This window comes from Erinaceus europaeus, chromosome 1 (genome assembly GCF_950295315.1).
Source record: "Erinaceus europaeus chromosome 1, mEriEur2.1, whole genome shotgun sequence".
Taxonomy (NCBI): domain Eukaryota; kingdom Metazoa; phylum Chordata; class Mammalia; order Eulipotyphla; family Erinaceidae; genus Erinaceus; species Erinaceus europaeus.
Window position 1 is genome coordinate 22,301,637 of NC_080162.1, and position 17,808 is coordinate 22,319,444.

Sequence of the window (17,808 nt, forward strand, 5' to 3'; positions counted from 1 at the left end):
CGTGCTGGGAAAGTGGACCCAGAGCATGATGGGATCCTGGTCCAATGGGACTAGTCACCTTGGGAGTTTATCCACGGGGCAACCAGACTCTGGCCCTGCAGAGGAGCTGTTACCACCGCCTGTCCTCAGGGTGGGTAGGGACGTCTGTGCTGATCCTCTCCCTGGTGGTAGCCTCCTGCAGGGCAGGGCAGGGCAGGGCAGGGCAGGGCAGGGCAGTGCAGAGCAGGGCAGGGTACAGTCTGGAGTTTAGCAAGAGCCACCAGGTGAGTACTGGACTACAGACACAGAGATGCCCGAGGCAATGGAGAAAGGGGGTTATGTTTGAGCAGCGCTGGCCCTGGAGACCCAAGTGCCTTCAACTCCATCCCGATAGCAGCTGCCTCCTTGGTTCTACAGAAGCCGGAGGCCTGTTCCTGCTCACCACCCCCACTCCCACCCCCGCCTGTGTCACACTAGGACACATGGCTTCTGCTTGGTGTGAGTGGAAGGGTAGAGAACCCCAGGGATATGGGATTTCACCTCTCACTCGCTGTATGTGTGGGCTGCTTGTTTGGCTGGCAGGTACGGTAGAGAGACTCAGGAAACTGGAGCTTCCCTGGACAATCTGATACCAACAGTTACTTACCTCTGTCTGGCATGGCTGAGTGAGATGGGAGGGAGACAGGAGCTGCTGAGTTTGAGCTAGACCAGCTCTCCCCTCAACACTCTTCATGCACAGCACTTCTCAGGCCCCGCGTGACTGGGTGGCCTTGCAGGAGCCAGGAGGGAGGCCTGCACAGGGACAGAGGGGTGTGGGCAATGGCGGCCTCTTTTTCTTGTACCCTGCTGGAGACAGAAAACCTCTCTGGAGATGTACTTGAAGGAGGGTCAGGTCAAGATTGGGAGGGCTGTGTGGGACTCTGGCCCCCCTTCTTCTTTACTGGTGGTGTCCTGGGCTCCACCTCCCACCACACCTTCCTGGCTCTCTGTCCCTGCCCTCCACCGCCTGCAGAACTTGGTGGAGCTGGAGAGCCAGGCCAGCCTGGTGACCCTGTCTCCCCCCCCCCACAGTTCAGAACCTTTGAGCCCTGCAAGCAGCTGTGGTGCAGTCACCCTGACAACCCATACTTCTGCAAGACCAAGAAGGGCCCCCCACTGGATGGGACTGAGTGTGCACCAGGCAAGGTACCCATGGGACCAGGGTCTGCGCAGCAGGTGTGGCCTTCCTGGGTATAGAACCCAGGGGAACCCTTGCCTGCCACCCAGCTGTGCCTGTGGATGTGTGTGAGGGGCTGTGCCAGAGGGCAGGGCTGTGTGGAGTCCTCTCAGGAACATGTGCTTACTCACGCACAGCCTTCTGCTCCTGGAGCTTGCAGAGGTGGGCATTGTCTTGTCACTGTCCCACCAATGACACTTTCTCCCATTTTACAGGGGAGGAGAATGAGGCCCAGGCAGCTTAGGGATGTGTGGAGGTAACCCAGTGGGTGGTTAGCAGAGGAGGGATGAAGGGGAGACTCCAGGCATCCTGCCTTCTTCCCCACACCCTTCACATGCACCTGTTTGTGTCTTTCCTGGTGTGGGGTCTTCCTGGTGCAGGTGTGGGTGCTCTGGATGAGGACCTGAAACCTCTGTCGGAGGACCTGAAACTGTTCTATTACTGGTCCTTCCCTGATCTCTGTGTGGCAAACTTGAGTCATTCATAGATCTCCTTCCTCTGTGCCCACTGATCCCTGACCAAATGTCCTTGCTACCCCAGAAGATGGTTCTGGAGTGCTGGAGTTCTGTTAAAGCGAATGGGAGAGCTTGGATGAAGCAGGGTATTAAGAGAGACGTGTTTACTCAGCATCACCTATGAGACCAGACTCGGGGACCCACCCCCAGAAACCTGCTCTCTGTCCCACCAGGCCCCTCCACTCACTGTCTCTACATAGGTATCTGGGCTTTCCAGAGTCTAGCCCAGGCCCAGTGGGCTTCTGACCTGGCAGCTACATCCTAGAGTCTGGATGCACCTGTTCCAGGTGGTTTCATCACTCCAGCCTTGTTCCACTCAACTTCATTAGCAGTTAGTTAGTGATTGGCGCTCAATTTGGGCTGCATGTGGGAACCATCTGGGGGAGTTTTGAAAGTCCCCGCCCCTAGAACAGAGAGTGACTGCAGGTGAATGTGCTATGTCCCTTGGAAATGTCTTAAAATTGGACTGTGGTAAGGGTTGCGCAATACTGTGAGTCTTTGAAAAATCAATGACATGTCCCCTTGGAATGAGTGGGCTTTGGGGACTGTAAAGTGTCCTGCATTCCTGCTCCTCTAAACCACGCCTCCTTCTAAGAGATCCTGACTCAGCTGGTCTGGGGTGAAGCTGAGGCATCTGGAATTTTTAAAACTCCCTGGATGACTTCAAGGCTGAGAGTCACCAAGTCACCTTTTGAGAAAGAACCAGAGGGATATGCTTTTTTTTTTTTTTAATATTCTTTCTTTCTTACTTTATTATTGGATAGAGACAGAAAGAAATTGAGAGAGTAGGAGGAGATAGAGAGGGAGAAAGACAGAAAGACACCTGAAGGCTGAAGCCCTGCTTTATCACTCGTGAAGCTTTCCTCTGCAGGTGGAGACCAAGGACTTGAACCCAGGTCAATGTGCACTATAATATGTGCCCTTAATGAGGTATGCCACCTCCTGACCCACGTCCTGTTTCTCTACGAGGAAAGGGAAGAAAGTTAGCTTTGTGGCCAGCTTTGTGTAGTGCCTGTGTGGGGATTTCTGCCTCTAGTCCCCAGAAGAGTTCTGTGTAGTGGGGTTGTAAACTGAGGCTCAGCAAGGTGAAGTTAGGCCAAGCTGGGACTCAGTCTTCTGCCTCCCTGACTTCATGCCGGCGCTCTTTCCACTGCATGGAGGAGTTTGCTCAAGTGGTTGGCTTGCTTCCAGGAATACAGCTACTTGTAGCCTCTGGGTGGTGATTTAAAAAAAATTATTTATAAAATGGAAATATTGACAAGACTATAGGATAATACACACCCCCAGAGTTCCATATCCCATCCCCTCCTTTGATAGCTTCCCTATTCTTTATCTCTCTGGGAGCATGGACCCAGGATCATTGTGGGGTGCAGAAGACGGAAGGTCTGGCTTCTGTAATTGCTTCCCTGCTGAGCATGGGCATTGGCAGGTCGATCCATACTCCCAGCCTGTCTTTTCTCTTTCCCTAGTGGGGCAGGGATCTGGGGAGGAGGGGTTTAAGGTCAAGTTCAGATAGTGTGGGAAGGTTGTCTGCCCTTAAAATTCTCCTGGGGTAGTGAGCAAATCGTTACAGCTTGTATCATTATTAATGATACGGCCTAGCATTTCTGAGGGCTGTGTGTGCCTATGTGGTATCCTTGAATGCTTATGGCAAGTCTTGGGCAGGCTGAGGTGCCATGACCCACTTTGACAGTTGACACAGAAGCTCAGAAAGGGGAACGCTTTGCTCAAGGCTGCTTAGCCCAGGGTATCCATGGGACTCTGTGCAGGCTCCTGGCTCCTGGCCACAGACAGCATCCCTTCCTCTGGGCTCACCCTTGGTGCCCACTGGCTCTGCCGTGTGCACAGGCCCTCTCCATGGCGTGCTGGGAGATGGTGGCCACAGAATGACTCCACATTCTTTGCTTTATCCCAGTGGTGCTTCAAAGGTCACTGCATCTGGAAGTCTCTGGAGCAAACCTATGGGCAAGATGGAGGCTGGAGTTCTTGGACCAAGTTTGGGTCGTGTTCACGGTCGTGTGGGGGTGGGGTGCGATCTCGCAGTCGGAGCTGTGACAACCCCCCGTGAGTATGCCTGGCTGGGGTGGGCAGGGCAGGGGGCACTCTTCTGGGCTCCCTCCAGGGGTACCAACGAGGGCCCGTGTAGGCGGATGTGTACTCTAGAGGAAGGGGACCCAGCTGTCGGGGAGGGAGGTGCTATAGTCCTTCCATTTGCATTGATTAATGACTCTTCAGGTCTGATTACTTACTTTATTTTTTACCAGAGCACTGCTGAGCTGGTGGTGCTGAGGGATTTAAAAAAAAAAAAAAAGGACAAGAAAAGAAAAGAAAAGAAAAAAAAAGGCCACTAGGAGCAGTGGATTAGTCTTGCTGGCACAGAGCCCCAGCAATAACCATGGTGGTAAACAACAAACAAACAAAAATCTCCTTTCAGTTTTCCTAACTCACCTATTTAACATCAAACTTCCCTAACACAAACCTTAGCCTTTTGGGGAAGCAGTCTGGTTTTCCATTATTTATTTATTTATTTAAAAAAGGAGACATTAACAAAACCATAGGATAGGAGGGGTACAGCTTCACACAATTCCCACCACCAGATCTCTATATCCCATCGCCTCCCCTGATAGCTTTCCCATTCTCTATCCCTCTGGGTTTCCATTTTTATCTCCTTAGTGTGACTCTTCTCCTCTACCAAACTGTCCAGGGCTTTAGTACATCGCAGTCACAGCTGTCAGGGGAAGAAGCACTCTTGAAAGCTTCACGAGGGAGAGGGGCTGGCGTGGGCTCCAGGCAGCTCCAGGAATGCAGGAAATTTTTACTTGGGGAGCCAGGTGTGGCTCCCCCAGATGGCAGGGTCCTCCAATCCCAGGGATTCTCCAGAGGTCACTTTCCTCTAGCATCTTAGCAGTGGGCCGTCTGTGCTTCCCATTCCTGTGTTAGGTCACTGTATCCAAATGACAGATTTCTGACTTCTACTTCAACGTGAAAACTAGGGTTAGAGAAAGGCCAGGCGGTGTGCACCTGGTTAAGTGCACACAGTGACCTGCGCAAGGATCCAGATTTGAGCCCCCTGGCTCCCCACCTGCAAGGGGGATGCTTCAAAAGCAGGTGTCTGTCTTTTTCTCTCCCACTCTATCTCCTCCTCCTCTCTCAATTTCTGTCAGTCCTATTGACTAAAATGGGGAAAAATGGTCTCCAGGAGAGGTGGGTTCGTAGTGCCAGCACTGAGCCCCAGTGGTAACTCTGGTGGTGAGAGAGAGAGAGAGGAAGAGAGAGAGAGAGTGCCATCCCAGCACACCTGCTTGAATGCACATGTTACAATACACAAGGACCCAGGTTCAATCCTCTAATCCCTACCTATAAGGGAGATGTTTCATGTAGAGGTAAAATAGTGCTACAGGTGTCTTTCTTTTTCTCTGCTTATCTTCCCTTCCCTCTTGATTTCTTTCTGTCCTATTAAATAAATAAATAATATAAAGAAATATTTAAAAATACAAAAAACTGGATTAAGAAAGAGAGAGAGGAGAAAGGCTCAGGGCATTCCTCTGAGTAAACTACCTTCTAGTCCTGATGGATTTTTTTTTCCCTGAGCACTGCTCAGCTCTGGCATAAGATAGCGTGGAGGACTGAACCTGAGACCTTGGAGTCTCAGGCATGAGAGTCTCTTTGTATAACCATCATGCTGTCTCCCCCATGCACTAATGAGTGTTTATCCCCCGATCAAAGCTTCCATTTGTTGAATGACTTTTTTTATGAGACTAAAGTGAAATAATATGTGTGTTCTTAGCACCGTGCCCAGCACAGATCACTCACTTAATACAGGGCAGCTGTTTAGAATGAATAACTGTGAGAATAATCACAGTGCTTTGAGCACTTTGTGCCAGTCAGGATGTGAAGGACTTAGATACATAAATCCGTGTAATTCTCCTAGCAGATCTGTCCAACCTACCAGCAGTTTTATGCACCTGAACCCCTCCCTTTTTTAAAAATCTACTCCTCTTAATTTATAGATTGTTTTAAAATACATTTTCTTCGGAGTCGGGCGGTAGTGCAGCAGGTTAAGCACATGTGGTACGAAGCGCAAGGACCCGCATAAGGATTCTGGTTCGAGCCCCTGGCTCCCCACCTGCAGCAGAGTCACTTCACAAGCGGTGAAGCAGGTCTGCAGGTGTCTCTTTGTCTCTCCCCCTCTCTGTCTTCCCCTCCTCTCTCCATTTCTCTCTGTCCTATCCAGCAACGATGACATCAATAACAACAACAATAACTACAACAACAATAAAAAATCAACAAGAGCAACAAAAAGGGAAAATAAATAAATAAACATTAAAAAATACTTTTTCTAATTTATTCTTTATAGACACTGGCAAGGGCTTGCAAAAATAAGTACTCTGGCCCCTCAAAGAGGGAAGCCAACACATCGCAAAGCTAAGTGACTTGAATAAGAACTACATGCTCAGGAAGCACGATCTTCTGATTACAAATCCAAGTCTCTTTTCTCACTCCATACTTTGTTCTAATATTAAATGGAACTGGGTGAAAATAGAAACAGTTGAGTGATTTATTGAGTAATGGCTATATGGCCACCCCAGGTAATCATTGGAAGAATATACAAAACAACGAAGACTGGTCTTTCTTTTTTAAAATATTTATTTATTTAGTCCCTTTTGTTGCCCTTGTTGTTTTATTGTTGTAGTTATAATTGTTGTTGATGTTGGATAGGACAGAGAGAAATGGAGAGAGGAGGGGAAGACAGAGAGGGCAAGAGAAAGACAGACACCTGCAGACCTGCTTCACCGCCTGTGAAGCGACTCCCCTGAAGGTGGGAAGCCGGAGGCTTGAACCTGGATCCTTATGCTGGTCCTTGTGCTTTGCGCCACCTGCACTTAACCTACTGAGTTACCGCCCAACTCCCTGATCTTTCTTTTTAAATTTTTATTAGTGATTTAGTGCAAAATTACAAGGTAACAGGGGTACAACTCTGCACTGTTCCCACCCCCAGAGTTCTGAATCCCCAGTCCCTCCATTGTAAGTAAGCTATAGCAATTCTAAGGCTTCAGATAGGGATTAACTGCTATTTTTCTAACTATGTGTCTATATTTGTATATATTTGCCCATTTTTCCCTATGATGTCATCTTCCTTTCCAAGTCACACCTACACCTATTACTGCATCCAAATGTCCTTTTTTCCTCTTCTCTCTCCGGGTCCTGATGGAATTGGAGTTCAGAGCCCTCTGGTCATCTTCTCCCTGTCATTTCCTCCCACTGGAAGTATGGACCAAAATTCTTTCAGTCAATTTCTCTCTCTCTCTCTCTCTCTCTCTCTCACACACACACACGCACACACACACACACACACACACGGTGGAGTAGGTGATATGCACCAGAATTTAGAGTAAGAGAGATAGGGAAGATGTTGGCAAGACAGCTCACTTAGATAGTGCACCTGCTTTGCTGTGTGGGCGACCCAAGTTCCAGACTGGCCTCCACTGTACTGGGAAAGGAAGAACCTTAGTATTATGATCTCTCTCTCTCTCTCTCATTTATCTATTCATTTTATTTATTGTGTAGAGACAGAAATCAAGAGAGAGAAAAAGAAACACCTGCTCAACACTCATGAAGATTCCCCCTTAATGGTGGGGATCAGGGGTTTGAACCTGGGTCTTTGCACACTGTAACATGTGTGCTCAACTGGTCACACCACTGCCCAGCGGCCCCTCCCTCCTTGTCCAGAGTACTGAAGCCCCAGTGACACCAAAAGCAAAGAGGAGTGTGGAAGAGTTTGGGCTCAGCCCGCACACAGTGAGGTGACAGTCTAGTTTATATGTCAGCAGAGCCCTTTTCAGGCTGCTCTGAAAGGTTGAATTGCTCCTGGTGGTTTCTTGGAAAACCTGGCGCTTCCCAGCCTTTGCGTGCTCACCTGGTCGCTCTGTGTCTGCCCCAGCCCTGCCTACGGAGGCCGCCTGTGCTCTGGGCCCATGTTCCAGTACCAGATCTGCAACAGTGATGAGTGTCCAGGGCCCTACGAGGACTTCCGGGCCCAGCAGTGTGCCAGGCGCAACTCATACTACCTTCACCAGGACGCCAAGCACAGCTGGGTCCCCTATGAGCCTGAGAACGGTGAGCCAGCCCTGCTGCCTTAGGCCTGCTGGGTCCACATTTCAGGCAGTTCCTCCCAGCCTGGACCCTGCAGTGAAGGTGGAGGGGCAGAGGTGGCACCACAAGCTGGCAGAATTGCACGTGGCTGTGTCAAGGCCTTTGTATTGTATGTCACTTGGAGCCACCACCCATGTCAGAGGTGTCCTTTTAAAATTATTATTATTATATTTATTTATTTATTGGATAGAGACAGCCAGAAATCAAGAGAGGAGGGGTGGTAGGGAGGGAGAGAGACAGAGAGACACCTGCAACACTGCTTCACCACCCACAAAGCTTTCCCCCTGCAGGTGGGGACTGGGGGCTCAAACCTGAGTCTTTATGCATTGTAACACATACTCAACCCCGTGTGGGGGGGGGCGCCCCCAGAGGTGTCCTTGATTAACATTCTTGCCCATGGGAGGAAACGCCCCACTTCCCAGGAGTCATTGAGGCTGTGACAGTGGGGGCTGTGGCCTTGCAGTGTGTCCTAAGATGTCTGGATAAGTGTCGTTGGGATTAGATACTCCTCACATGTCCCATACTCTGGCAGACTCAGTTCTGATACCTGTCATGTCCTTAGGTCACCACGCCAGTGCCTCTGTTTATGCAGCGTTTCTGTGGTGGCGAAAGGCCTGAGAAAGGCTGGGATCTGAGCATCTTAGAGCTTGTAGCCAGAACACTCCTCATAGTCCTAGGAGCCCAGCTCCCGCTCCAGCCTCTGGTTCTTCCACCATCAGATGCCTACCCCAGCCTTACCCTGCAGACTCCTGAGCCCTGAAATGACACTGCCACCTGGCTCTGCAGTATCCATGGCAGAAGCCCTCAGTGCTTTGATGACACTTAGAATGATGACCTTTGAGTCGGAAGTCAGGGGTCTTTCCATAGTTCCCTGGTGCACAGAACTCTCCAGTCCTGTAGGAATCGCTCCACTCTGCTTGGATTCCTCCCACTTGGGTAGGGAGACACCTGCTTCCTGCATTGTCCCTTGGCTCTGTCCCACAGCTGCAAGGAGTCCCAGCTGCACCTTTATTCAGCAGGGTGGGAGCCTCTGTCCCCCAGTCCTGGTCCCATTAGCGGCCTGAATCCCTGTGCTGGGTGCTGTGACTCTTGACTTAAATGCCAAATGCTGGGAGAAGAAAGCAAACTCCCAGCATCCCAGGAATTATGAACCAGCACTCACACAGTTCCGTAGAGATTTGGCTGAGAAAGTGGCTTGCTTTGAAAGTCTTATAAGTCCATCCAGAACCCCAAACAACAAGCCACAACCAGGGGGTGTTAAGGCAGGGTGGTGATGGGATGTTAAGGCTGCTGGACTCAGGCTTTCTCAGAATTTTGAGACAAATTCCAGGAAGCTAGCCAAACTCCAACTTCCTTCTTATTTATTTTTTTTCTCCAAGAAATAGAGCAAGTGTTTATATGTTCTCTGGAATCTCCTTTTTAGGACTCCAGTAACCTAGGAGAAAACATTTAATTGTCTGAATGAGAAAGGCCCCAGTCTCCTCCCTCACTGTACTCCACTTCATGAAACCCAGCACAGTGGTCTGGGAGGTGGTGTAGTGGATAAAGTGTTGGACTCTCAAGCATGAAGTCCTGAGTTTGATCCCTGGCAGCACATGTACCAGAAAGATGTCTGGTTCTTTCTCTCCTCCTATCTTTCTTGTTAATAAATAAATAAAATCTTAAAAAAAAAAACCCAGCACTGACCAGCTGTCTTTCACACAGCTTTCAATGTTCACAAGCTTGTTAAGAGACAGTGCCATTTCATCACAGGTGAAGTATATATAGATGTCAGACAAGATTCTACCTGGCTGGAATCTTGACTCTTCTGGTCACCATGTGGCTGTGTATCACTGAGCAAATTTCTTCACCTTTCTGGTCCTCAGTTTGAATAATACTAGCATTCCCCTCCTTGGTGGGCTGAGGGGCTTAAAGAGTTCATTCACAAAAGGCATTTAAAGTTGTGCAGTGAAAAGTATGTAAAGATACCTAGCACACTGGAAACATCCACTAAGTCTTGGTTTGCTGCTATTTAATTGCCACTTTTTTTTTCCTCAATAGCCTGAAGTAGCATTTGACTCTTCAGGATTAATAAATAAGGAACAAATTCAGAGAGATCAGATAATTTGTCCAGGGTCACATGGATAGTAAATAATTGTCACAACAGTGATGAGGAGAGAGAAATGGGTGGAGGGGGCAGGTGGTGGCGCACCTGGTTAAGTGCATACATTACAGTGTGCAAGGATGCAGGTTCAAGCGCCCGGTTCCCACCTGCAGGGGTGAAGTAGGGCTGCAGGTGTCTCTCTGTCTCTCCCTCTCCATCCTACCCTTTTCCTCTCAGTTTCTCTCTGTTTCTATCCAGTAGTAAATAAATTAAAATATATATTTAAAAAGAAATCACTGTTTGGGCAGGGTGGTTGCGCACCTGGTTGAGCATACATGTTACAATGTGCAAAGACTTGGGTTCAAGCCCCCAGTCACCACTTGCAGGGTGGAAGCTTTGCAAGAGGTGAAGTGAGTCAGCAGGTGTTTTTCTGTTTCTCTCCCTCCCTGTTTCCCCCTTCCTCTTGATTTCTGGCTGTTTCTATCCAATAAATAAAGATAATAAAAACTTCTTTAAAATTAGAGATCACATCACAGAATTCCCTTTCAATTTGTGAGGCCTAGGCTCCAATCTGCCTTGCACCCTTGGACTTTGAGGATTTTAAGCTCCACCTCCACTGCAGTGCTCCCCCCACCCCCAACTGCCCAGAGTGGAGTCGGAGAGCTTCTTGCTGGGGCCTTGGGCTGATGCCATCCTGGCCAGTCGGTGTCCTCCCAGTCCAGCAGGGCCTTTGCACATCCCCTCTTCTCACAGATGCCCAGAAGTGTGAGCTGATCTGCCAGTCAGAAGACACAGGGGACGTCGTCTTCATGAACCACGTGGTCCATGATGGGACACGCTGCAGCTACCGGGACCCGTATAGTGTCTGTGCCCGTGGAGAGTGTGTGGTGGGTGCCCTCCAGGATGCCCCAGCCCCAGAAGACCAGAGGGCTGCTCCTCCTGCCCTTCCTCCCACTCCCTAGGAAACCAAACATAGCCTCACCTTCCGCAGCTGTGACTTCAATATAACTGGGGATGCTGCAAAGGGGTTGTCACCCAGCCCTGTCTGAGGGGAAAGGAGTGTGCCAGGCTTAAGACCTTGCCTGGGTCACATGGTAGCATGGCGCAGAGCCCTGTTCACAGATACCCCTTGTCCAAGATCCCTCACACCCAGGGCCTGGGGGCCTGAGGGCCTGGGAAGGAGCCAGGTGGCAGGGTAGAGAAGCTGCCTTCTGTTGACACCAACTCTGCCCTAGCCTGTCGGCTGTGACAAGGAGGTGGGGTCCATGAAGGCAGATGACAAGTGCGGGGTCTGTGGCGGTGACAACTCCCACTGCAGGACTGTGAAGGGGACACTGGGCAAGGCCTCCAAGCTGGCAGGTGAGCAGGCTGGCACTGGGAGGGGGGTGAACAAGAGAGGCTGTAGCTCTGGGCCAGTCTGGGTCCATGTTTTTAAAGCCTTTGCTGCCTTCTGCTTTGATTCCTGGGACATTTTTAAAAAAATTATTTATTTATTTTCCCTTTTGTTGCCTTTGTTGTCTTGTTTTTATTGTTGTTGTAGTTATTATTGTTGTTATTGATGTCGTCATTATTAGATAGGACAGAGAGAAATGGAGAGAGGAGGGGAAGACAGAGAGGGGGAGAGACAGAGAAATATCTGCAGACCTGCTTCACGGCTTGTGAAGTGACTCCTCTGCAGGTCCTTGCGCTTGGGGAGCCAGGGGCTTGAACTGGAATCTTTATGCTGATCCTTGCTCTTTGCGCCACGTTCGCTACTGCCCGACTCCCCCTGGGACCTTTTTAAATTAAAAAAAATAGGGGGAGGGAGAATTAAAATTTATTAACAAGAGAGAGCTCTGGTACATGCAGTGCTAGCGATCAAACTCAGTAGCTCACACTTTCCGAACCAACACTCTAGTCCCTGTGCCATCTCCAGTCCACAGACTTCTGATACCTTTGAGGTCTTCTCCTCAACTTTAATCTGGTCAAACCTACGGCTGGGTGGATCAACTAGCAATCTCTCTCTCTCTCTCTTTTTCTTTATTGGGGGATTAATGGTTTACAGTTGACAGTAAAATACAATAGTTTGTACATGCATAACATTTCCAAGTTTTCTGTAAAACATTTCGACCCCCACTAAGTCCTCCTCTGCCATCATGATCCAGGACCTGAACCCTCCCCCCACCACCCCAGAGTCTTTTACGCTGGTGCAATACACCAACTCCAGTCCAAGTTCTGCTTAGAGTTTTCCCTTCTGATCTTGTTTTTCAACTTCTGTTTTTGAATGAGATTATCCTATACTCAACCTTTTGTTTCTGACTTATCTCACTTAACCTGATTTCTTCAGGCTCCACCAAAGATGGGGTAAAGAAGGCGAATTCACCATTTTTAATACCTAAGTAGTATTCCATTGTGTATAAATACTACAGTTTAGTCAGCCACTCATCTGTTTTTGGACACCTGGATAGCCTCCAGGTTTTTAGCTGTTACTGCTAATTGTGCTGCTTTAAACATGGGTATACACAAATCTTTTTGGTTATTATCCTCTTGTCTGATGTATGGCATGTAAAGATCTTCTCCTATTCTGTGAGAGGTCTCTTTGTTTGGCTGGTGGTTTCTTTTGCTTTGCAGAAGCTTTTCAATTTGATGTAGTCCCATTGGTTTATTTTTGATTTAGTCTTCTTTGTGACTTGATTTGTTTCATTGAAGATGTCCTTACATTTTTACGGAATAGAGTTCTGCCAATATTTTCCTCTAAGTACTTGATAGTTTCTGGTCTGATATTCAAGTCCTTGATCCATTTTGAATTTACTTTTGTGTTTGGTCAAATATAGTGGTTCAGCTTTATTATTCTACATGTTTCAACCTAATTTTCCCAACATCATTTTTTGAAGAGATGTTCCTTTCCCCATTTAATATTCTGGGCACCTTTGTCAAAGATTAGATGCCCATAGGTGTGGGGGCTCACTTCTGGGCTCTCAATTCTATTCTACTGGTCAATGTGTCTATTCATGTTCCAGTACCAAGCAGTTTTGATGACAATGGTCCTATAATACAATTTGAGATCTGGGAGTGTGATGCCTCCATTTCTGTTCTTTCTTCTCAAGATTGTTTTGGCAATTCTAGGTCTTTTCTGGTTCCAGATAAACGTTTCAGTTACATCTTCTACACACACACACACACACACACACACACACACACACACACACACACGATTTGTAACTAATAGCAGATTAGAAAATTATAGGGTATAGTTCCACGCCATGAAAGTTCTGTGTCTTCACCTTCCCATCAATAACCACTGCAGTTCTCATAAAACTGTAGAGGCAGTTTATTTCCTTCTGTTTTTTGTTAAGTTCATGTGTTTCAGTTCTCTAGATGCCACATGAGTAAAACCATCCAGTAGTTGTCTTTCATATCTTTACTTACTTTGCTAAGCATAATCACTTCAGTTCCATCCATTTTGTCCCCCCAAATGACACACTATCACCTTTTTATTGCAGAGTAGTATTCCATGGAGTGTGTATATCCCATCAAGCCTTTCCATGTGGGTATGAATCAGATTCATTCCTTCACTGGTGTCCTTGCAGCTTTGCCTCACCTCTCATGTGAGGGGAGGGCTGCTGGCTCTGAGGGCTGTTTGTTTCCACTGGGGGAAGGTGAGAAGGCGATAAGGGCAACTAGCAGGATCTTCACAGTCAGTTTCATCTAAATCCTTCCAGTAGCATAAGGTGGGAGAGAAAAACAGAGGAGAGGAGGAAAGCCAAGAAAAGAGGAAATGGCAGGCAGCTAGCACTCACGCAGAGCTCCTTAGGACCCATGGGCACTCCAAGCTGGAGCATCTCATTTAGGACTCTCATCCTTGTGCCATAGATGAGGAGCCGGACATCCAGGCCCCTGGGGGGGTGGGGGCTGCCAGGTGATGAACCCACTAGCTTAGATGCTCACATCTCTTCTGGCTCCTCCCCCCCTGGAAGGAGCTGTCAAGCTTGTGCAGATCCCAGCAGGTGCCAGGCACATCCAGATCGAGCTGCTGGAGAAGACCCCCCACCACATTGGTGAGTTCTGGGGTGCAGGGAGAGCGGCGGACCGGCCTGGGGGCCAGCCTTAATCTGGGGGAGCTGAGAGAGCAGAGGAGTGATTTGAAATACAAGGGGGACTTCCCATGTGGAATAATAACAGAGACCCTTTTTTATTTTTGTTTCCTGTGGATCCTTATTTTGAGGTGGGCTTAGATGGGTGCTTCTGCTACGGGCTGCCTGGGTACTCCGGAAGGTGCAGTTAGCTGGCAGGCCTTGTGGAGGCTGTTTGGTTCTGCTTGTCAGCTGACTTCAGGGAATGACAGGGCCAGGTCCAAGCAGAAAGCCCAATACCATTCACATGGTGCTTGTCACACTGGCCTCAGCAGTGGTTACAGTGGACTAACAACCCCCTGTGTTTCCAGCCTCTGTTTCCTTGTGCTTTCTGCTCTCCAGTGAACTAAACAAGTCTCGTGGCTAAGTCCAGTTGCCAGAGGAAGACGCAGACTGTCTTGATGGAAAAGAGTACTCATGACATGGTGCCAAGGGCTTTGCAGACAGAAACAGGAGGAATTTGTAGCTGTTTTTGCAGTCTCCTTCAGGGACTGTACATTGTGTTCACTGCAATGATGAGCTCCATAGTCGTTAAGAGAGAAGCCTGCCTATTTATTTATTTATTTATTTATTTATCGCCTCCAGAGTTATTGCTGGGGCTTCATGCTGGAACTATGAGTCCATTGCTCCTAGCAGCCATTTGTGTCCATTTTATTGGCTAGGACGGAGAGAAATTGAGAGGGAAGGAGGGAGATAGAGAGGAAGAGAGAAGGAGAGACACCAGCAGACATGCTCCTCTGCTTTTGAAACCCCCCCCCCCCCCGTACAGGTGGGGAGCAGGGGCTCGAAGCCAGATCCTTGTACTTAGTACTATGTACGTTTAACTGGGTGTGCCACCGCCTGGCCCCTGGTACTTGTCCTTTTTATACTTGTAACTATACAACCAAGAGAGATTACAATGAACACCTGGGACTAGGGGAGTAGCTCATGGGGTAGGGCTTCTACCTCATCATGAGCGTGGCCCAGGCTCAGGTCCTGATACTATATGGGAAGCCAGGACACCAGCCTGTTCTGTCACTGTGGTCTCACTCCTTCTCTCTCTCTCTCTCTAAACCTGAATAAAAAAGTGACCTGGGAATAGTGAGATCATGTAAGTGTGAGGCCCCAGTATACCAAAATAAATGATCCATGAAATCACCATCCCAAAATAAATAATTGAAATTCAAGTTAAGAATGTTCAAGTAAGGGAGCTGGGCAGTGGCGCACTGGGCTAAGTGCACACAGTATGAAGCACAAGGACCTGCAACAAGGATCTCGGTTCAAGACCCCTACTCCCCACTTGCAGGGCGCGGGTCACCTCACAAGTGGTGAAGCAGGTCTGCAGGGATCTCTCTGTCTCTTTTCCTTTCTATCCCCCCTCCCTTTCAATCAATCTTTTTCTGTTATATACATATAAAGAAATGGAAAACATGGCCACAGGAGCAGTGGATTCATAGTATGGGCACTGAGCCTTGGAGGCAAAAAAAAAAAAAAGAATGTTCAGGTAAGGGCAGGGGTGGATATCATAATAGTTATGGAAAGAGATTCTCATGCCTGAGACTCCAAAGTCCCAGGTTCAGTTCCCCTGCACCACCATAAGCCAGAGCTGGTAAGTGCTCTGGTAAAAAAAAGAAAGTCCAAGTAATGGGGGAGGTGTGTGTGGTTTTTTATTTTATTTTATTTTTATTTCTTTGCTTTGTTCAGTTTTTGGCCATCAGTGTGACTGTAAACATCTCCAGAACTGGCAGATCCAGAAAGCTAGAGCGAGTAGATCTACCTTGTGGCTGTCAGAGGCCAGGGGAGGGAAGTGGGGAGTAGTGGCCAGTGGGGCTCAGATTCCTTTGGGCAGTGATGCATGTGTTCTGGAATTAGATTATGGTGGCAAGTGCACAGCCTGGAGTGTGTGGTGGAAGGAAGGCGTTGAGCTGTCCACTTCCCAGGCCGACTTGTCTGGCACGTGGACTGTTTGTCTAGTCACCCTCCTAAGTATGGTGTGGAGTGAAGTGGTCCTGCTGGGTCCTCCCACTCTCAGAGAGGGTGTGGATGCTGGTGGCTCCTGACCTTGGCATGTCACAGAGGCCCTCCTCACCTTCTGTGTCCACCACATCACAAGCTTGGTACTGACTCATCATAGATCTGAATGCAGAACAACAGTTTGGGCAGGCTCCGATGCTGCAAAAAAAGGCACACCCTCATATTTTCAGCTTATCGTCCACTTAATATCTCCCCAAGAATGTGAAATTCTGCTGGAGAACTTACACCCCTTACATCGGTGCCCAGGCTGGTATGTGAGCACGGCTGTCATTGATTCCTGCCTGTGCTCAGGAAGGGACCAGTAGTGCAGTCCAGACAAGGAAGAGGCCTAAGGGGAAACTGAGGCTCAAAGCACCATTGCATCATTCCACCACTCATAACATTGTTTGTTTTGTCTCTGGCTCTCATGTGCACTAACCCAGGGCCTCGTACACATAAGACACATGCTGTACTGGACCCTGGCTACTTCCCTGGCCTCAGGAAGTCATGCCTACGGATTGCTGAGTGCCCGCTGCGTGCCGTGCACTTTGATTAATTCTCTACATAGATGGGCTCCTTTAACAGTCCCAAGGCCTCCCCTGTGCTGTTATCTGCATGGGGCGGCTGTCCGTGAGTTAGGTCCAGTTATCATTGCCATTTTACACATGGTCAAACTGAGGCAGCATGGGGAGCTAGGTAACTTCCCCACTGTCAATTTGATTTTTTTTTAAGATTGATTTCTTTGTTAATGATAGAGCGAGCCAGAGCAGTGCTCTGGCACGTGATGTCAGGGTTAGACCTCAGGAATCTCATGCTTGTAAATTATGTGTCAACTGTGCCACCTCCCAGCTCACCATCAATCTGATGCGTAACCTCCGTGTTCTGCTATTAGGCCTCCCAGAAGGGAAAATAAAATCCCTGAGGATCAGACACTCAAAGAGGATTTTGTGGCAGAGGGAGGAACTGTGCTGAGCCTTAAATATGGGTGGAGATCAGTCAGGCAGGATGTCTGAGAGGAGGCTGAAGGAGGGAGATGTGTTGTGAATCAGGGTTGGAGGCAGGGCTGATGTGTTGGGGGCTGTGTGGTGTCCCGTGTGATTGGGGGAAGGGCTATGGTGGGAGGAAGCAGCAGGAGGTTCTGAGGGGCTTCTGGGAAGGCTTCGAGGCCTCCAGCAGGCCCAGCTCACATTCCTGTGGAAGGGGGCAAAACTCTGTGTGCCCTCTCCCCCGGCCAGTGGTGAAGAACCAGATCACAGGCGTCTTCATCCTCAACCCCAAGGGCAAGGAAGCCGTCAGCCGGACCTTCACAGCAATGGGCCTGGAGTGGGAGTACTCAGTGCAGGAGGCCAAGGAGAGCGTCAGGACCAGTGGGCCTCTGCCTGAAGCCATTGCCACCATGGTGAGCCTCACCCTGCATGTGTGCCCTGGCTGTGCCTCTGCCAAGCTGGGATCCCCCCCCCTTCCAGTGTCTCCAGGAGCTGGGCAAGACCACGGTGCCCTCTGTGCTTAGAGACTGCAAGGCTGGTGGTGTGGCAAGCGAGGGGGGTGGGGGGGGCAATGCAGTGGCTGTCTCACTGTCAGACCAGAGACCCCACACACTGGGACCTTGTCTCTTAATGCCTTGAGGACTGGGCCCTGGGAGCAGTGGAAGGGACCGTGCTGGCTCCCTGTCACCTGGCATCTTCCAGTGTCAGCACTGCCAGTGAGCCACTCCAGGCTGCCCTTTGGGGGCAGCTGACCCAAAGGGACCTTCTGGCA

The 17,808-nt window shown here is 49.2% G+C and overlaps 1 protein-coding gene across 6 annotated transcripts in view; it reads left to right on the forward strand.

The window, feature by feature from the left end:
- The window catches only part of ADAMTS14 (ADAM metallopeptidase with thrombospondin type 1 motif 14), a 107,954-nt gene that overhangs the window by 71,608 nt on the left and 18,538 nt on the right, over nt 1-17,808 (forward strand). For all 6 annotated transcript variants that reach the window (XR_009552050.1, XR_009552045.1, XM_007524141.3 and 3 more), the window contains 7 exons: nt 1,051-1,164; nt 3,626-3,774; nt 7,652-7,827; nt 10,700-10,833; nt 11,182-11,305; nt 13,903-13,983; nt 17,286-17,449. Coding sequence is in view for 4 of the 6 variants with exons in the window: in XM_007524141.3 (XP_007524203.2) it covers nt 1,051-1,164; nt 3,626-3,774; nt 7,652-7,827; nt 10,700-10,833; nt 11,182-11,305; nt 13,903-13,983; nt 17,286-17,449 (942 nt within the window). In the remaining 2 variants the exon portion in view is untranslated. The remainder of the gene's footprint in view (nt 1-1,050; nt 1,165-3,625; nt 3,775-7,651; nt 7,828-10,699; nt 10,834-11,181; nt 11,306-13,902; nt 13,984-17,285; nt 17,450-17,808) is intronic.